Source organism: Microtus ochrogaster, chromosome 8 (genome assembly GCF_000317375.1).
Source record: "Microtus ochrogaster isolate Prairie Vole_2 chromosome 8, MicOch1.0, whole genome shotgun sequence".
NCBI lineage: Eukaryota > Metazoa > Chordata > Mammalia > Rodentia > Cricetidae > Microtus > Microtus ochrogaster.
Genome location: NC_022015.1, coordinates 37427339 through 37448051, shown reverse-complemented (window position 1 = coordinate 37448051; position 20713 = coordinate 37427339). Strand labels below are relative to the sequence as shown.

Below are 20713 nucleotides of genomic sequence, written 5' to 3'. Positions count from 1 at the left end.
GCTGAAGTTAAGACATTTTAAAAATATATAAGTTGATTTGATTTAGCAGTTTTCACAGTTCAATGTCTCTCAGCAAATTTTTTTGTACATTAGCATTTAAAAAATTCAAAGACAACAAAGTATCATTCAGGATCTAAACACCATGTGTATTTCCCACCTTTATGTGGTTTATTTTTTTTATGTTACTTTACTCTTTTAGACTTTTTTTTTCTTTTTCAAATTAATTTTTTATCTGGGCATCAGATGTCACTATAGAAGGTTGTGAGCCACCATGTGGTTGCTGGGAATTGAACTCAGGACCTCTGGAGGAGCAGCTAGTGCTCTTAACTGCTGAGCCATCTCTCCAGCCCTACATTATTATTTTTAAATTGTTCATTTTGTATGTGTATGTGTGACTGTCTTCACTTGTTTTTTGTTTTTTTGCTATTTTTGTTTTTGTTTTTTACTGTGTCTGTCTAAGTTTTCTTGGTCTAGACCACTTTACTGTCACTGAGACAAACCAAATGGCCAGTCCAGCTGCCAAGCGACTCTGGTGGCCCTCTCCACCCTCTCAGTTCCCTGAGAGCTTAGCTTCATGCAGACAGGTTCACCGCCCCAACTCTGGGAAGCTGCTGTGAGCACAGGCATTTACACCTAGCACACTAGCAGCCCAAGTGCTCTGCACAGCAGGGTCTCTTAAGAGCCCTGCCTCTGTACACGGAGCCTATCTGAGAGACTGCTTTCTTAGCCCTATGTGGCTATTCATGCCTCATCTTGGGCATCACATGTAGCAAGTCTTTTTCTGTCCTGCCAGCCAACTCTATCTATCTATCTATCTATCTATCTATCTATCTATCTATCTATCTATCTATCTATCTATCTATATCCAGTCCTATCTACATAGCAAGTTACAGACCATTCAGGGCTACATAGTGAGATCCTGTCTTAAAAAACAAACAGCCGGGCCAGGTGGTGGTAGTGCACGCCTTTAATCCCAGCACTCGGGAGGCAGAGGCAGGCGGATCTCTGTAAGTTCGAGGTCTGCCTGGTCTACAAGAACTAGTTCCAGGATAGGCTCCAAAAAGCTACAGAGAAACCCTGTCTAAAAAGAAAACAAACAAACAAACAAACAAAAAAACAAACAAACAGCCAGGCAGTGGTGGTGCACACCTTTCATCCCAGCGCTTGGGAGGCAGACACGGGCAGATCTCAGTGAGTTCGAGGCCAAAGTGAGTTTCAGGACAGCCGGGACTACACAGAGAAACCCGGTCTCGAAAAACAAAACAAAACAAAAATGTAAGTCAAGAAACAAACAAAAAAAGGAGGGCTGAAGAGATGGTTATTGGTTAAGAGCACTTTAAAATAATAGATAAATAAATAATAAAATAGAAATAAGATAGGGGGTCCTGGCTAGGAAGGTCACCAGGCATTACTAGGGAATCCAGGACCCTGGCATTATATCCAGACAATCTGGGGAGGAGAGCCTTGTAGGGGGTCTGTATTTGAGAGCCACAGTTGGCTGGTTGGTTTGAGATAGACTTTGATTTGCAGTCCAGTCGGACCCAACTTACCACCATCCCACCCCATCTCTGCCTCAGCCTTCTTAGTCTTGGGATGATAGGCCTGTATCACTGTGCCTGACTAGACCCCTGGTTTAAATCCAGGGTACTAGGCAGGAAACTGCCATGTGAGCCAGCAGGGTCTAGAGCCCAGATGGACCTGACCACAGCCCTCCCTTCCCCCATCCTGTGCAAACAGTTTCTTCTCTCTGAGCCTCAGCTCCTCTTCTGTCACATGGGGGAAACTGAGGCAGTCAGCCATCATGGCATGGCGTGGAAAACGTTTCCAGCCCCACTGTTCTTCCAAGCTCATCGGCCACCTCCTACCTTGTGGCAAGAGTGGACCCCTGCTATATCCCTGACCTGGGTTCCTGTCTACTGGTCCTGCTCCTGTGGATGCTCCATCTTGTGTCATCCTGAGCCTGCTGGGATAGCCTAGCACAACCCACCCAGGTAGCCATTCCTGCAAAGATCCTATAAGAATCCCCACCTGGAACCGGTAAACTCTCAACCCCCAGTCAGTCCACACCTGAGATCATTTCCTGAGATCACTGCCACCTGCTGGAGGGTAGTGGTACTGTATGGGTTGGGCCTGACCCTACAGTTTATCACGGGAAGACCTGGGAGCGTGAGGGCTCACCCCTGTTATTCCAACACTCTGGAGGTGGAGGCAGGCCAGTAGCCAAAAGTGCCAGACCAGCCTGGGTTAGAGTCCCAACATCAGGTTCCCATTAATACAACCTGCACCTTCCCCTTGTCTGAGGTGTGGCCTCGATGAATCTGAGTTCAGCACGTTGCCCTGTCACCAACGCCCTCTTTCTAAAACACTTTCTTCACCTGGAGAGGGTCCCGCCCACGTACAGTCTCCTGGTTCCCTGTTGTGAGCTGGGACACTTGCGGGTGTCTGTGTGGACCTGCGCTTTGTCTCCTGCGAAGTTCTGGAGCAATCTCAGAATTCCACATAGCTCTGGTTTGTTTGTTGTTTGTTTTCCTTTCTTGCTTTGCTTTGAGTCAGGCTCTTTCTACACAGCCCTGGCTGTCCTGGACCTCACTGTGTAGACCAGGCTGGCCTCGAACTCACAGAGGTCCCCCTGTCTCTGCCTCCTGACTATTGGGATTAAAGGTGTGTACTACCCACTCCCAGCTCAGCTCTGGGGTTTTTAGAGCTGCAGTCTCTGACCACTGGGATCCATGGCCTAGTCTCCTGCTCCACACCAGGCAGGTGGCGGGACAGGCCTTGGAGTTCTCAGATCTTGGCACCAGCCCCAGTCCGTCCTTCACTGACTGTGTGGCCCCAAGAAAACCACTTGCCATCTCTGGGAAGATTTTCTCGTCAGTGACTGCAGCAGCAAGTCTGTGCCACCTTCATGCCCACCATTCATGTTCAAACGTCTAGCTCATGTCTCAAGTTCCAGGCATGGGGCTACAGCCTCGAAGTTCCAGGACTATCAGTAGTTAAACACCCCAGTGCCTCCCCTTGGTGGGCAACTGGCAGAGGATGATCACAAGTAAATAATTAGAGAAAGAAAATTGCAAGGCTCTATGGGAAAAATGCTACGGCAGGAGTGGCCATGGGAAGATACTCTCAGAAGCGATTGTTGAGAAGGGACCAACCTGGGGACAAGCAGAGGGTAGAGAGCCCTCGGCACGTGCAAAGGAGCTTGGGAACAAACAGTGTGGCTGGAGTGGTGAAGCCGAGCAAGAGCCAGGGATCATAAGGCAAGGGTGAGAGGGCAGGGGCCAAAGAGGTGCTAGGGAGAAGAGGTGGCCTTGTTGAAAGCCCTAGAACGCAGCCCGATTGAAGTGCGCCCCCCCCCATTTCTCCTCTCCTCCTCCTCCTCCTTCTCTCTCTCTCTCTCTCCTCTCCCCTCCTCCAGCTCCCTCTGTGTGTGTCTGTATGTGGTGTATGCGTTTATGTGTGTGTGTGCTTGCCCGTGAGTACACACGTGTGTGTATGTATGTGGTGTATGTATTTATGTGTGTGTGTGTGCTTGCCTGTGAGGGCACACACTGAACCCAGTTGTAGACTTCAGCACCTCTGTCATTCCTCCAGCTCCCTCTGTGTGTGTCTGTATGTGGTGTATGCACTTATGTGAATGTGTGTGTTTGTGAGCACACACGGAGCCCAGCCGTAGACTCCAGCGCCTCCCTCTGTCGTCATTCTCCACTCTTTATTTTTTCCCAGATTAAGATAGGTTCGCTCTATTTAGCCTTGGTAGGTCTGGAACTCTCTGCATAGGCTGGGCTAGCCTCAAACTCACAACTCATGGAGATCCTACAGCCTCTGCCTTCTGAGTGCTGAGATCCACCTTAATTTTTGACACAGGTTCTCTTTGAACCTAGAATTGAGTTCACTGATTCAGCCAGGCTGTTCAGCCAGACCCGGAGACCCTCCTGTCAGACTCCTTAGCACAGAATTGTGCTTACAGGTGGGTATCACAGTGCTATTCTTTTATATTGGCATTGGGATTCAAACTCAGGTCTTTAACCTTGTACAGCAAGCACTTTACTCTCTGAGTCATCTCCCCAGCTCCTCCCCTCCTTTCCTTTCTTTCTTAGGTCTCGTGGAGCCCAGGCTGACCTCAGATTCACTCTGTAGCTTAGGATGACCTTGAACTTCTGATCTCCTCCCCCACCCCTCCATCTCTTGAATACTGGTTCTCAGTGGTACGCCAGCACACCCAATTTATGTGGTGCTGAGGATGGGATCCGGCATTGCTCCATCTGTGATCGGCAAACATTCTGCCTCCTGAACCATATCTCAGTTCTGTTCAGCAGTGCTGCCCAGCCACTTCTGGAAGCAACGCTGCAGCCAGTCATGGCCCCCCACATCACAGCGCTTCAGTTGTCCGCCCGGTGGCCCTCTGTAGACAGTTTAGCGACTTTTAGCCATCCCTGCATATATCTGAAGAACTTTCTCCTCTCCCTAGACTGCAGTTTTTGTCCCCATCCAAGACATTCCCTACCCTCTCCTGACTCCTGGCAGCTTCATCACACTTGGTTTTTGTAGAGCTGACATCCTGACCATGTGGCCCAGAACCCATTTGTGTCACTCAGCATTGAGCCTTCTTTTAGAGTTTTCTTCTTTTTTTTCAGGCAGAGTAATATTCCACACGCATCTGGCTGCAGTTTTTCTGTTGGAGGGGGGATGGAAACTGGTTGCGCCCCCTAGGGACCTCAGTGAGAGATGCTGCTGTGAGTCCAACTGTTTCAACCTGGGCCAAGCCCTGCTCTCCCTCGTTTGTCCCAGAAAGTTGCTAGGACTATTCTGGGTCCAGCTCTGTGTTCCCAGAGTCACCGCCACGGCTCTCATGACAGTTGCACCGTTCATTCCTGACGGGTGTTTGACCCGCCTGGGAAAATCTCCAAGGAGACCTTTCATGGAACCTGAGTTCCCTGCAGAGAGTGGGAGCGGGCAGAAGGAATGGGCTCTTCTTACCCCCACCTCACCCCCACCACTCTTCTTCTGGAGCTCTGACCTACTCCAGTTCCCCCGAGTGGAAGGAAACAGCTTTCTGACATGCCCCTGCTACCCCTAGGCTGAGGCCTGACTCCCAGGAGTTGGGGTGACTTTGAACCTGGGAGCTGGTCTGTCCCCTCTCTGTATTCATCGGTATGGGGTCTTCTTCCTCTTACGGTGACCCAAGGCCAGGCAGCCAGGCCTGGTACTACTGTGCTGGGGAAGCCGAAACAAGTGTCACAGCAGCATTGGGGTTCAATGGCCTGTCTGGCATGTTCTACACCTCAGATCCCATCCCTAGCACCCCAAAACACAGTCACCCAGCACCACACACACACACACACACACACACACACACACACGCACAAACACAACTAACCAACCAAACAAACAAACAAACAACCCAGAAACAAACAAAATATCACCAACCTGGTGGGGGCTTAAACAGCAGAAATGTATTACATCATAGGTCAAAGGCCGGAAGTTCAAGGGCATGGGAGTGGGTGAGGCTAGCTCCTTCTAAGGGTTCAAGGCTCTCTTGCAGTGCCCCCCCAGCTACTGGAGCTTTGGCGGCCTCCAGCCACTTAGCTGTGGAAGCTTCACCCTGACTCAGTCCCCAGGTCCACACAGAATCTCACCAGTGGGATGCTCTAAGTGTCTTTGTATGCCTCCCCCATGGGTCTTCTTCGGGTGTGCCCCCTACTCCCATTCCAGCTATGGTCAGATCTCTCCATCGGGACCCTAATGGCTTGGGCTGGCACCTTCCCTGAGCCTGGATGGCCTCCCTGTAAGGACCACGTATCTGGTACCCAGTACCACCCCTTTTAGAAAAGGCTGTGTTGTGTCAACTGGGGTCAAGTGACCAAGATATGAACTGAGCAGGACGTGAATGTATTCCTGCCTCCCTCCTAGCCCAGGCCTGGTGTGAAGCCACTGACCTCCCAAAGGGCTGGGGACAACCCCCGAGAAGGCAGTCAACTGCAGAAGTAGCCCAGACTCCTGTCGGGGGTCAGTTTTAAATAGTAGCTAACAGACACTTCCCCATCCTCCCAGCCCTCCCCAGGGCTGCTGAGGTGCCTGGTTCATGCTGGGAAAAGTGAACCCCCATTATCACTGTGACCATGTCATCCTGGATGCCAGTTCAGGGAACAGGTCTGGGGACTGGGGCTGCGTCTACCTATGCCGATGCTGGGGGCAGCTCCGTGACAAGATTCCCTCAGAAAGATGCAGAGCTGAGCCTGTGGAGAGCCCAGAGCCCTGGAGGTGGGCAGCAAGAACAGGAAGGAAGGGACCTCCGCCTGAAGTGCTTCACCTGCTGAAACTGTCCTTCTAGGGAAGGATGTTTCATCTCCATGGCCATCCTGACTGGGTTCACAATCACCGAGGAGACACGCCTCTGTGCTTGTCTGTTAGGGTTTTCAGGGAGCTTTGACTGAGGAGAGACCCACCCTGAATGTGTGTGGCAGGGGCACCATCCCATAGGCTGGGATCCCAGACTGAATAAAAAGGAGAAAGTGAGCTGAGCACCAGCATTCTTCTCTCTCTATCCCATGACTGTGGATGCCATATGACCAGCTTCCTCAGGTCCTGTTGTCATGGCTTCCCCACCATGATAGACTGTACCCCCAAACCATGTGCCTAAAAAGAAAAAGAGCCAGGCACTACACTCATCTCTCTCTCTCTCTCTGCTGAGCCCCAGCATCCCCCTCTCACTCCCTGTTCCGTGGAGATGTGAGCAGGCTACTGCACGCTCCTGCTGCCGCAGCCTCCATCCACCCTCATCACCACACTTTCCCCTCACCGTGAGGGACCGTGTTCTTCAGACTGTGAGCCACAGTAAATCCACTTTCCTTCAGGAAGCTTCTTGTCAAGCATTTGGGCACATCAATGAGGAAATCACCACAAGCGAAAGAACAGATTCTAAAACAGAGCAGGTCTCTGTTCTTCTCTCGATCCACACACACTCGGGAACACACCTCACACACACAGAGGCCTGGAAGTCAGAAGTCCAGGTCAGTTTGTGTGCATGCCTTGTACACACATAGCCTCTTGGGAATACAGCAACACTCTCCTGCACACCCTTGTGGATATTTACAAACATGAGAACTCACAAACATAGGCACACACATGCGCGCAGCACCTCAGCCCTTTCTCTGCACACAGCCTGCCTGACACAGTGCAGTGAAGCCTGCAGACTGCTGCCTGCCCCCCCCCCGTAGAATGTCTCAGTCTGAGTCTTGAGGTATCCTCAGCCTGAATCCTAGCTGTTAAATAGCCAGACAGAGTGAATATTTAATGTTTGAATCATAGCCCCTTCCAGTGTCCACTGCCTCGGGTTGCCAGGGCCGTCTGTCTGCCTCTGGCTGGGCTCCACCAGCAGGTCACCCCTGCAACAAAAGCTCCTCCCATGTAATCCCACGTACATCTTGAACTTCGAGTCTTTCAGGGGCTTTGACTCATGCCCCTCGGTGGCTGGCACTTGCTCTCCGAAAGCCACCAAGGACAAGCAAGTTCTAGATCCCCCAAGCAGCCAACCCAGTGACAAGGGTGGGGAGGCCAGGCCTCCAAGATGATGCTGGGTGCCTGCGGGGGTTGACCTCAGAAAGTTCTCAGGGTGGCCACTTAGGCCACAGCCAGTTCACCTGTCTCCAGATGGGCGCCTGGAACGACCCCAGGAGACAAGGGTTCTATCTTGCCATGGTCTCCTGGGCTCTGCTTCTTCTGCCTCCGCTGTCTAGGCTGGCTGCCCTCTCCTGCAGCTCGTGGCTGGCCATTCTGCAGCAGCCGCACCAGCTCATGGTCTTTGTGGCCCAGCACTCGGGGTAGGAAGAGGGAGGACTTCTGTGTGCGGCGGGTCTTGAAGCCCCGGCGTGGCCGACCCTTGCCATTTACAGACACGTACCAAGGTCTCTGGGCACCAGGCTGCCGCCGAGTCCCTGGCCCACTGGGCCCTGTGCGATACAGGCGGGAGGCATAAGTATTGTAGCCCAGCTCATGGATCCGCTCCACGAACTCACACTCTGCATTGTAGTGCTCCTGTCAGACAGAGGCCACAGATAACAGCCATGGAGGCCATGATGTCAATAGGACCACACCTCCCCAATGCCTCCCTGTCTCCTGAGGCTGCCTGGACCATCTGTCCATGCCTGCCCAAAGTCTATGCAGCATGGCCAGCCTACCTTTCCCAAGACTGTGCCCTGCTCCAAGTAACTAGCCCTCCTATGAGGACAAAGGGAAGTTCTCTCTTTTTGCTGTAGGCTTGCACTGGGTTCAGTGCTTGGCGTGTGCTAGATAGAGTATGATGGAGGTGGATGAATGGGTGTGTTAGTAAGTAGATGGATGAGTGGTGGGTGAGTGAATAAGTGTATACGGATGGATGATGGGTTGAGTGGTTAGGTGGGTCGATGATAGATGTCTGGGTGGATAGATGGTTGGGTGGATATAGATGGTTGGATGGATAGATGGTTGGGTGGATAGATGTCTGGGTGGATAGATGGTTGGGTGGATGGGATGGGTACATAGGTAGAAGAATGGATGAGTGGATGGATAGCTGGCTGAGTGGATGGATGGATGGATGGATGGATGGATGGATAACAGACAACGAACAGACAGGCTGGAGGACAGAGAAGCTACAGGGCAGTCATCCAACCCCAAGGTTGTTGCAGCTCCAAGTGGGAAGGGACGAGGCCAGTGTGACAAGGTGCTGCTTCTGGGATTGGGCGGCAGGAGGTAAGGAGAGGTGCGTGTTGAAGATATCAACTCAAGGAGCACACCTGAGGACCTGGAGATGGATGGTTATGGGGCTAAGAGAGGAGGAGGCCCAGCAAGGCTCCTGATTGGCTGCGCTGGAACCAGTGTCACCTGAGACCACTAGCTGGGTTGAAGAGAGCACTGAGTTTCACTGTGCTGGGGGGAGGATTTGCCTTTTGTCAGCTCTCCTATCCCTGAGCATTCTGGGCTACTGTGATCTATAACTCAGGGAGGTGGGATGGACTGTGGGGTTGTCACTGGCCCATGGTGGCAGTGCATGGGTAGCCACGCTGGGCACGCAGGAAGCCAGGCACAAGCCTGCAGGAAGAAACCATAGAGGCCAACAGTCAGGTCAAAGAGGCTGAGGCCTTATATAGGCCCAGGTCTGTCTGTAAGTTTGTGAGATCATCTCTGATGTGTTCTCTGGAAAGTTCTACTCCAGCCAGCCAGCAGGACCCCTGACTTCACCATCCCCTGTTCCCCCGAAACCAGGAGACCACACCCGTGGTCCCACCCCACTATGCTCTTTTCTGTGGGCAGAAAGATATAAACTGTCACTGAGGACGCCTGAGACCTCACCTCATGGCAGAGTTTCTGTGGGAGGGCCAGGTTCACATGTAAAGTCAGCTGGGTTCGCTCACACTAGAGTGGGACAGGATGCAGGGTCCGAGAGGTGGGGAAATCGCCAGCCCAGCTTTGCAGCGGCTGGGACCCATCACTCAGCCAAGGGTGTGTGTCCATCAGGAGTGTGGAGGAGGTACCGGAGCTTCTGCTTTCCGGTGGCACCAAGGCCATATGCATGGAGGCTGATTCAGCTAGGCTGGCCAGGGAGCCTGGGAACGTCCTGTCTCCTCCCCTCTAGTGCTGGGGTGACACCACTTTGGCCAGTTTTGATACATGGGTGCCGAGGACTTACTCCAGCACTAAGCTGACAAACATTTCTGCATCCCTTCCCCTCCTGAGCCAGACAGCTCTTGCCTTCCCACCCTGAGAACAGGCCAAGCACCCATCTTCCTCCTTCCACAGATGCAGGGCAGATTTGCCCTGATCTCGCCTCCCTCAACTGCACAGTTATCTTGGGTTATTCACTCTCACGGAGGTCTGGAACCTTGCTGCCATGTTCCCTATCTCCACCATTGTAACTCAGAGAGAGACTTCAGACAGGTTGGGTGGGCACTCTGAAGCGGGGGGGACCTGGACCAGCTTGAGTCTGGAAGCCAGGCATTCTACTGCTCATGTTCCTTCTGGCCCCCAACCAGATGCTCAAGCCAGATGGCTATTACACCTGCCCACTAGGGATGGGACTCACCGAAGCATACAGCCGTCCTCTCTTGTTCATGGCCAGGTACCGCCCAGAGAAGAGCCCTTTGATGGCCACCACGCCCACTTCCACCGCAGTAATCTCCAGGATGCCTGGAAAGAGTCAGGAAGGTTCAGTCACCTGCCCCACCTGAGCAGAACCTCAGCCTGCACTAACTCCCATGGGCTTAGGAAGCTGGGACAGAAGGGCAGCCATGACGCCAAGCAGGTCATGGTGGAGGGGTTGGAAGTCCTAGTAGAAAGAAAGCATTAGACAGTAGGCGAAGAAGGGGACATTCAGCCACTGTGCCCAAGACATTAATCCTAACCCCAGGAGAAGACACAGTGGGGGTGTACTGCCCCATCGGGCATCTTGGGTGTAACACAGATCAATTCAGTTTGTATTGGGTGCCCCCTTGTGAACCGGCTTGTTCTAGAAAGCTGAGGCTGAGGACAAGGTCACACATAGTGGTTGGGCGATCCAAACCCTGGGGAAGAGGGAGCCCTAGAAGAGGAGGTGTCTGAGACTCCTGGGGGAGCCAGTGCTTAATGCAGCCCAGCCAGAGAGTTATCCACACTGTCAGGCAATGGATCCAATCATGGGTGCAGAAAGGTAGCCTGGGGCAGAAGAGCCTAGGTGCAGAGGGAAGGTGACTGGGGCTCACCCAGGCCCAAGAGTAAGTATAAAAGTTAATGGTCCCCCAGCTCAGATGGCTGAGTAGCCGCCAAGACTGCCCATCTGAGTTAGGTCGGACCCATATGGTGGAAGTAGAGAACCGACTTAGGCAAGTGCTTCAATGATCTACATACACATCGTGGCACACAAAATAAATAAATATAAAACCAAACAAACAAAAATCCTCCAGGCGCCTTTCCTGTGAACAGGATAGTGCTTTTGGGAGGGGAGGGCAATGTCCCCTGGGATAGTGGTTTGAGGATTAACTCCCTTTCCAGGGAGCGCATCTCTGATGCCCGCCCTTCTGGGCCCTAACATAGTCCAGATAACCAGGACCAATTGGGTCCTACCCTATACACGGTTTGGAAGGGTGCAAGGGACGACCTTTAGAGCTTGTGCCAGATGAGCACACCCTCCACCATGGGAAGACTGTAAAGGTGCCTCTCTTCTGCATTTGGAGCCCGCCCGGACGGGGCAACTGGGGAGGGGGTGCTCGTGAGGAGCCCAGCGCTCCAGGCCGGGTCGGGGCTGGTCCCCAGGACGCCCCCGCGGGGCTGCGGCTTTGAAGGAGGAAGCTGCGGTTCCTACAGCCGCCCTCGCCCCCCACTCGGCTTCCTGAGCCCCGGGCGCCGTGAGTTCTGCACGGCCTCCCTCCCACGCGGCGCGCAACACTCAGGGCCGAGCTCGGCTCGCGTGTACTGCACCCACGGAGCCAAATCCTGCAGTGCTTGGGAATTGGCGCTAGGTATCATCCAGCCGCGGGACGTTTAGGTGCGTGCCGGCTGCATCCAAAATACGCGGGGACGGCTTTCTGTCCTGTCGCGTGCTCTCCTACAGAGCGCAGGACATGGGATAAGCCCGTAGCCGGACGCCTAGTCGCGAAAACCAAGCTCTGCCCAGGGGAGTGTCCTTGGCGCACGGGCTGAGAGCAAAGAGGACGGAAGGGACTGGTCATGCGCCCCGGGGTCTTCAAAACAATAAAGAGGGCGATAAATCCTTATCCAGCGGCTTTTCACTGAGAAATACAAACCTGTCAGAATCATGCTCTCCTCCCGCGCAGCCCCTGGGGGAGCGGGAAGGGCAGGGTATGTCTATGGGATCTGTAGCTGGGACCGAGGCTTAGTCTTCGGATGGACTTCAGCTCTGCTCCCACCTGGGACGCCGCGACAGGGGACCGAGCCCGCCAGTCCCTCCCGCCCACCTCTGGCCGGACACTCACTGTAGGCGCTGTTCTCCAGGCTGCCGTTCACGCGGCCGCTGGGGTGCAGCTGGAGGTGGTACTTGGTGGCGCAGTAGAGCTTGCGGCGCCGGGGAGCCCCGCCGAGGTGCTCGTAGACGCCCCCACGGCCGCCCGCATCGCGCCGCAGCCGTGTCCCGGGCCCCGTCGCGGGCCAGCCGGGTTCCAGCAAGCTAAGCAGCAGAAGCCAGATCAGGCCCATCCCGGCATCGCGCCCGCCCGCGGCGGCGGCTGCGCCAGCGCGGGGCTCACAGAAGGAGCGGCGCTGGGAGCACACGCCCGCGCGCCAGGCTGTGCGGACTGTGGCTGGGAGGGAGAGAGAGGGAGAGGAAGACCGGGAAGTGGTGGGGGACAGGGGAGGGAGGAAGAAAAAGAGGGAGGGGAGACAAGGAGAGATGGGGAGAAAGGGGAGATGGAGAAAAGGACGTGTGGAGAGAGGGAAAGAAGGATGGAGAGAAGATGCGGAGAAAGGGAGAGGGAGGTGGAGAGAAAAGACTTCGAATTTTCACCCAGGAATGGGGGAATGTTCCCTTGCCGCACACAGCTCCGAAGAAAGGGCGCTCGGCAACAAAAGGCGGCCGTGGTCCCCGGCGGGGCGCGGGGCTCAGGCCCGGCGTCGCCTGCTCACAGCGCCCCGGCCAGCGCCGTCGGGCAGCCGCTCCTCCGCCGCGCGCTCTGCGCACCCCCTCCCGCTTCTGAAAGGTCCCCGCCCCGCCCCCAGACCAATTATGCCTCGGAAAATTATAGAGCGAGGCCTAAAGGCAGCCGCCCCAGGCCCTGCCACCCCCTCCCGCCTTACATCAATCCTGGGTGCACAATGGGACCGCGGATGACTGATGTCTGCGCAAACAACTTGCGGGGAAGTCTAGCTGACAAACGCTCATGAAAGGCGGCGCCTAATCGAGAGCGATTGCGGAGGGCGGCGCGTGGGGAACCCGGGGTTGGGTCTGTGCAGGTCGCGGCTTCTCACATGAGCCGCTGAGCTGTCCTCAGCTGTCCAGTCTTGTGGCCCAAGGGCCCCAGAGTCACTTTGTCCTGTAACTCCCTAATTGACTGAAAGGCACCAAGTGAAGTTTACACACCTTGAGCAGGAGTGGTCTATCCCAACGGTGGTCCAGAGTGCGGACTGGGCAGATAGGAGCAGGGACAATAGAGTCAGAGAGAGAGTCCAGGAGCTCTGGAGAAGCAGGCAGAGATGGAAATGGGAGTAGGGGAGGCAGGTGGCAAATCCACTAGAAGAGAAAGAGAGATGAGAGGGGTGGAGAAATACCGAGATGCAGAGGGGGGGGGGGGGGGGGGGAGGGAGGGAGGGAGAGAGAGAGAGAGAGAGAGAGAGAGAGAGAGAGAGAGAGAGAGAGAGAGAGAGAGTCTGGAGAAGATGCCACAAAGGACCCCAGCATACCCTCCTGGCAGGCTGAGTAAGAGTCCAGGCTCAGGGAACAGCTTTCTGGTCCCTGGGCTCTTGACGACTTCAGTTCCCTATCTGCTAGGGGCCTCAGAGAAAGACTTCCTGAGGTGTCAGAAAACGTCCCACACCACCTCTGTGGCCTGTGCTTCCAGCGCTCCTCCAGCCAGCAACGAACCTCACATAGGCGTTTTCTGCTGAGTTAGCTGGAGGGTCCAGTGGCCTGGGTCACAGCATTGCCTCCTAAGTTGATCCTGAGCTCCAGGAAGAGTCAGGTGGGATGCCCGGGACAATGTGAGATGCTGAGAAATGTTGGGGGGGGGCTCCCTGATACAGAGCTGTTAATAGCACACACTGGGGCATTATCAACCCTGAGACCTTATATACAGGGCAGCGGGTCCTCAATGAGCTCTCTCCAGCATCCTGAGTACACATGTCCCCCACAGCTGAGCATCCTCAGTGATCTTGCAACGCCTCTGTCCTGGCTCAGGTCTGGAGGGTCTCTGCCCCAGGGCCGGCTCCTGAGAACTCTTGAGCAGTCTAAAAACTGAGCCACAGAATTGCTAAAGCCCTGGAGTCAGCATTGAATGGAACCTGCTTTACAGGGAGCAGGGACAGCTGTCAGGACAGATGGGTGGACCGGGCAATTTGCCCTGTGTCTTGATAACCAGCACTGGGGTGGTCACATGCTGGCTGCCCAAGCTCCTAAGATGTCCCAGAAGAATCAGGAGGACATCTCCTCCCTGAATGCCTCTAGCACAGCTCCTGGAGCCAGCTACTGCTCTGTGTCTGGACAAGAGCAGCCTTGAAGCCAGGTGTGCCGGCACAGGCCTGCCAGCTCAGCACTGGAGATGTGGAAGCAGGTGATGCTGGACTTCCTTGATGGACACAACCACAAAGCAGATTTGATGTCAGCCTCAGCTTGGAGACCTTGTCTTAAAAACAAACAAACAAACAAACAAAACAAAGCTAAGAAAAGGTCTGTAGAGATGTCCATTGGTTAAAAGCACTGACGGGTCTTACAGAAGACCTGGGTTCAGTTCCCAGCAACCACATAGTGGCTCTCAAATGTCTATAACACCATCTTCTGGCCTCTGAGGACATCAGGCATCTGGTATATCTGGTACAAATATTTACAGGCAGTCAAAAAAACCACCACCAACAACAACACCCATACACATAAAAATAAATAAATCTTAAACACATTCACACAACGCACACATACATACAAAGAGGGAAGGAGAGAGAGAGAGAGAGAGAGAGAGAGAGAGAGAGAGAGAGAGAGAGAGTAAGGGAGGGTCTGGGGGGACTGGTGTGAAGTTTTCCTTTGTTGGTGTCTGGGAGGAGCCAGAGGAATCCCATTGGACAGCCTGGACTCAGAGCCTTCCTCCTGCTCCATGCCTGGACCCCAGGTTCCCTGTTGGGTGTGTCCTTCAGTGTGTCTTCCTCTGGACAGCCCCTGCACTGTAATTCTCTAAATACACTGCTGAAGTGTATGAATGGGCTTGCCTCTCCTTGACACATTGGCTGGCCCATACAGAGTAACTCTCTGAGACTTTGACGTCCTCCGTATGTGAAATTCTAAGGCCAGATCAGAAGCTCAGTGGAGCGACCCCTACCAAGACTCCTGCTACTGCTACCATCAGTGACCAGATCGTGGCACCACCATAGGGACCTCAGGTGCCTTTGAGAATAAAGGACTTCAGTGGCCCAGTAGGTGATCTGGCCCAGGCCCTCTCTGTGGTCCTGGCTGACTTTGGCCTGTTCCTCAGTTGTCCCTAAGGCACCCACATTCCTGGCCCAGGGTCTTCCTCTGGGACCTATGCAAGGGTTCCTGGGTCCTTCTACCCACCCTCCACTCTATAGTTGGAAGGAGCTGCCTTCACCCCTACCTCAGACCCCACCCAGGTTCATTCCCGGGATGGAGGCCTTGGTAAAGGTGGGCTTGTTCTGCTGGCCACCCCCTGGCCTGCTTCCTATAGCCCTCTCTTGTTCAGTGAGGTTTCCCTGTACCTTTACTCACTGACCTTCTTGGCCTTGGGAGTCCCCAGACCCTCCCTCAGGCTATGGGTGGACCCATGGCTTGGTCTCAAATGCCCCCCTCAGCAGAGGGAGCCTGAATGTGTGCTGTGCTGGGCTAGAGCTGGGCCTCCATTGCAGTCTGCCTGGGCTGGGCTGAGGCTCTGACCTCTTACAGAACAGGGCCTAGCAGAGCTTGCAGGGGGTGGGGGGCATAATATGGTAATGGACACCCTGTTAATTGCTTCCAAATGGCCAATTGCAGCCGTTTGACTAATTGGTCTCTTCCAGGCCCCACTCCCTGGCCTGGACACCCCCAGACCTGGCCCAAGCCTGTCTAACACCGCTTCCAGGGCCTCTGCTCCGGAAGCTCCCTCCTTATCTGATCTATACTTGGCCTGGACCTCTGCCTCTAACCCCTACACCTAGAGAGAGAGCTAGGGAGAGGAGGGCCAGGGACAGTGCCCTGTGATGTCCCTGCCTTCTTGGCCCCAAACTCACTCTATACTCCACCACCAAAAGTGGGGGAAAGAGACCAGCTTGCTTGCTGGGTGCTGACTTGGGGTCACTGTACCCCTGAAATCCTAAAAGTAGGCCACCTTAGCCCTACCAGGTGAGAGGTGAGCTGACTGGCTCAGGAATGCACAGTTGGGAGATCGGAGTCGCCTGTGTGCCTCAGCTGGCAGCATCTTCAGCAGGCGGGGGCTGAGTTAAGCATCCTCAGCATCCTTCAGTTGAGTCTCTGGACCTTTGCTTCTGGTACTGCATGGGTGGTACCCTAAAGCCCAGGCTCCAGCTCAGTGGAGCCTTCCTGCTTGCTATGAGGGACCAGTCTGGCACTCCCACAGATGCAGTGGGTCATGGTGGGAGATGAAGAAGGACCCTGGACCACACAGGGGTGCAGATGGGCTTTTTCAGCCAGCCCAGGACCATGAATGACCATGGTGTATCTGCAGATTCTCCCTGATATGGACACACACGGGCAGGTTCCAAGTTCCATTTCTACCCAGAGCCCCTCCCACAGGAGGCAGGATGAATTTTCCCACTTCCTAAGTAGGTAGAGAAACACAAGTTCCTAATAACCAGAGCCTACCCCCAGGCCAATAGGACTCCACCAACTGAGGTGGCAACATAATGAGGGCTCCCCCCACCCCTCTCTCCTGGGTTTTTTTTGAAACACTGTTTCTCTGTGTAGCTGTCCTGGAACGCAATTTGTACACCAGGCTGGCCTTGAACTCACAGAGATCCACCTGCCTCTGCCTTCTGCGTGCTGGGATCAAAGGTATATGCCACTACCACCCAGCTTAGTGTAGGGTTCTTAATACCACATGTCCCAGGAGCTCTGAGTCCCCTTGGGGAACGGAAGAACACTCCTGCCCCATGGGTACTTGAGCCTGTGTGTGTCCAAGAGCAGTATGGGCTGCTGGATATAGAGAGTACCCTTCTCCAACATGCTTAAGAATCTTGGGGTGGGTGGGTTCTGCTCCAGATGTGGCAATGAGAGTTTGGGCAGCAGGTAGGGGCAAATGGGTGCAAGGTGGTAGCTTACAAGTTTCTGTCAAATTTATTTTTCCTTGTAACTTGTTTGTATTGTTTCAATACCAAAATACTTTATTGAGATAGTTCACTTGAAGTAGACACTTCAATCACTTTAAAAATATTTATTTTTATTTCACATATGAGTATATTCCTGCCTTTATGTCTGTGTACCATATGTATGAAGTGCACATACATGTACTCTGGAAGTCAGAGAAGGGTGTCAACTGTTCTGGAACTAGAGTTACAGACAGATGGTTAGAGTCACCATGTGGTTGCTGTGACTCAAATCTAGGTCCCCGGTAAGAGCAGCCAGTGCTCCTAACCGCTGACTCATCTCTCTAGCCTTTCTTTGCTTTTTTTTTTTTTTTTTTGAGACTGGGTCTCATGTGGCTCAGGTTGGCCTCAAACTCATCGTGACCCAGTCAAGGATGATCATGAACTTCTGATCTTCCTGACTGCTACTGGGATTCAGGTGTACATTACTGTATGCAAGCTTTTTTTTCCCCTGAAATTTTTAAAATATTTATTTATTTATTATGGAAGGAGGCAGCGGTGGGTCCGTGTATCATGGCTTACATTTGAAGGCCAGAGGACTACTGGGTGTCAGTTCTCTCATTCCACCACCTGGGTCTTAGTGATTGAACTTGGGCCGTTAAACTTGGCATAAGTGTCTTTCCTGGATGACTGTCTTGTCTGCCCTTTGTTGAGTACTTTTAGTCCCTGGTTGGCTGATTCCTCAGCTACAGAACTCTTGGAAACAGAAGGGCCACCATACTGAAATTCTTTAGACCGATAGCACTTGAACACCACCAACCCAGTTGAGATTCTGGCACATGGCTGTGTGAAGTGGTTGTGAGCCCATGTTCCCTTCCAGGCCTCAATTTCCTTACCTGTTAAGTGGAAACAGGCAGCTGGTCTAGGTGGTTCACACCTCTGCTTCTAGCACTTGGAATGTAGAGGCAGGCATCTCTGTGAGTTCAAGGCTAGCCTGGTGTATATTGCAACTTCCAGGCTAGCTAGGGCTACACAGAGGAGGGACCCTGTCTCAAAACAAAACAAAACTTAGAATTGTGGTAAACTGTAAATGACAGTCTTGGGACAGTATGGCCAGTAGGCTGTGGTCCTTGCTGTGAACACATGGAATTAATTCATAAAAGGATCTGGAAGATAATCAAAACAAGGAGATCTCCAGGGTAAGGGTAAAAGAAAATGGTGGGACCTGCTAGGTGTGTTGACACATACCTTTGAGCCCAGTACTCAGGAAGCAGAGGCAGGGGGATCTCCATGAGTCTGAGGCCATCAAGCCCATCAGGTCTACAGAGTGGACAAGTCAGACTGCACTTGAGACTCTGTCTCCAAACAAACCAAGGTGGGAGGGAGCTCCACTCTTGGCCAGAGGGAGAGCTCCCATGTGCTAGGGAAGCACCCCAGCCTGTGCATGGCTGTTGTTACTTCAATAACTAACAAGACAGTTACACACTTCCTGAGCTGTCACTCATGAAGTCCAGATGCACCCAGGGACAGGATTTGGCCCTGGCAACCAGATGTGCTCTCTGGCCCCCCTAGTTAGTATTGCGCAGAAATGGATGAGGTACACCAAGAGTTGGGTGTGTGGCCCTTCGGAGTCAGGGGACTTGCTTCTGGAAGCAGACACTGAGCCTGGGGCTACCATGCAGATTCTTTCATGCAAATGATTTAGTATGAACAAGAGCAGCCCTTCTAGGGCTGGGGAAGATGGTTCAGTGGGTAAAGAGCTTGCGGCACAACCATGAGGACCTGAGGACCCGAGTTCAATCCTAAGTAACCCATGTAAAAACTGAGCCCTGGAGAGCTGGAGACAGGAGGATCACTAGGGCTCCCTGGCCAGACAGCCTGGTTACTCAGTTCCAGTAAGAGACCCAGTCTGTAGCCAACAATGAGGACCCTAAGAGAGACATACATGGATCTAATCTATGTGGGAAGAAGAAAAAGACAAGATCTCCTGAGTAAATTGGGAGGATGGGGATCATGGGAGAGGGTTGAAAGGGAGGGGAGAGGAAGTGAAGGGAGCAGAGAAAAATGTAGAGCTCAATAAAATCAATTTAAAAAAAAGAGACCCAGTCTGAAAACAATGTGGGGTTTGGATTGGAGAGGTGACTCAGAGGGAAAAAAACATGTACCACTCTTGTCAAAGTCCCGATTTAGGTTTCTAGCATGGACACTGGGTGACTGGGAAAGCAAGGTCTCTGGGCTCTAAGGGCACCTGAGTTCACATGAATACACACACGCAGATACAGGCAAGATACAGGCACATATGCATGCATGCATGCACTTACACATGCACACGTGCACACCCCTCTCCTCCTGCTGGATATGCTGGATGCCCAGAATCCCTTGCTTTGAGGCCACTTCCAAATTCTACAACAAAGCTGACCCTAAGAGATGAATTCAGATCTAATGACTGGAGGGCCCGTGGTTTAAGCAAAGCCCCACTTGACTTCAAGAGGGAACCTGGGGCCACCCAGGACATGGCCGCTTCATTTGTCTGGAGCATGCACAAGATAGCTAATTGGCTGACATTGTTCTCTGTTGAGTCTCAAATCCTTTGAGCCCTGGATTCTGCGGCAATGGGCTGAACTCAAGAGGGCCCAGGCCAGTCTCCCTACTGGGCTGTTCAGAGGTACCTGTGGCCTTGCTGGGGATAGGCTGTCTGGGAGTCACAATGGCCTTTGCCATCCAGCTTTCACCGCCAGCCCTGTAGCCAGCCCTGTAACTCACAAAGCCTCCCTCCCCAGAGGAGCAGAGCAGGATTGGAAGCCTACCAGCCTTGCTTTGCTCTCCAGGTGGAAAGCAAAGCCATAATCCGAGCCAAACACCCTGACCTTTAACCTCCATGCCATACTTGTTCTCAGGGTGGGGTGGGGTGTTCCTTTGGGGTGCAACCCCCCCACAGCATCCCTGTCAATCTCCCTCCCCTTTTGTCTCTTTGTCCCTACAGCATTTGATCTCACCTGGGAGGAAGGAGTGGCCTCCTGACCTCTACAAATTGGCTGTTAGCCCCCACCCCACCCCCTGCAGCGGCCTTTAACCCTTCCCTCGCCTTCCCTGCTGGGTCTGCACTGAAGCCCGAGGTGCAGCACGGCTGGCAGCTGGCGACTGTCTGCCCAAACATTCCTTGGTTGGCACAGCCAGATCACAGGTCTTCCCATTTTCCCCTCCCTCCCACGTGGAAAGCATGGGAGACATAGGTTCCAACATGGACTCTCAGCAAAAACAGGAGGGAAGTGCGTGGCTACTAGGAACTGGGCTTTGTCCCCTTGTCTGGTGTCTTATGTCCCCTGAGATGGCAATGTTCCTAGCTGCCTTTTAATGGAGAGTTTATGTCCCCTCGACACTCAGTGGCCTCAGTCACGACACACTCTCATCCCCATATTCCTAGATGTATTTTGCTTATGGCTTTTGACTTTCAACTCAGCCTTTCCCAAGTCAAGAGAAAGTCCAAACTGTATAGCTTGACACCCACTTGCTGTCCCAGGGACAGGAACAGTCAGGCACGAGTGGACATCCCCTCGGTCTGTTTCATTCACACAGACATGCGTATTTATTTTAACAGCAACACTGCTGAGGTATAAGGTACCTGTGTCCACACTGATCAGGTTGCTGCCTTAGACACCCTGTCTCTTCAGCACTCAGCAGCTGCCACCACTGGCCGGCCATTTAGAATGTCATTTTATTATCTATCTATCTATCTATCTATCTATCTATCTATCTATCTATCTATCTATCATCTATCTATCTATCTATCTATCTA

At 53.2% G+C, this 20713-nt stretch overlaps 1 protein-coding gene across 1 annotated transcript; it reads right to left on the bottom strand.

The window, feature by feature from the left end:
* Positions 1-7620: 7620 nt before the first annotated feature.
* On the bottom strand, positions 7621-12162 carry Fgf3 (fibroblast growth factor 3). Its single transcript, XM_005351607.2, has 3 exons — positions 11943-12162; positions 10058-10161; positions 7621-8034 (listed from the first exon to the last, which is right to left on the bottom strand). The coding sequence occupies exons 1-3, from the start codon at positions 12160-12162 to the stop codon at positions 7621-7623; spliced, it is 738 nt and encodes a 245-aa protein (XP_005351664.1).
* Positions 12163-20713: the final 8551 nt, after the last annotated feature.

Bases quoted from the DNA above. Each gene is read 5' to 3' on its own strand.
- Fgf3 (XM_005351607.2), bottom strand. From the start codon at position 12,162: ATGGGCCTGATCTGGCTTCTGCTGCTTAGCTTGCTGGAACCCGGCTGG. The intron at 10,162-11,942 runs GTGAGTGTCCGG...GACTCTTTCCAG, and splicing joins CCTGGAGAACAGCGCCTACA to GCATCCTGGAGATTACTGCG. The intron at 8,035-10,057 runs GTGAGTCCCATC...TCTGTCTGACAG, and splicing joins GAGGACGGCTGTATGCTTCG to GAGCACTACAATGCAGAGTG.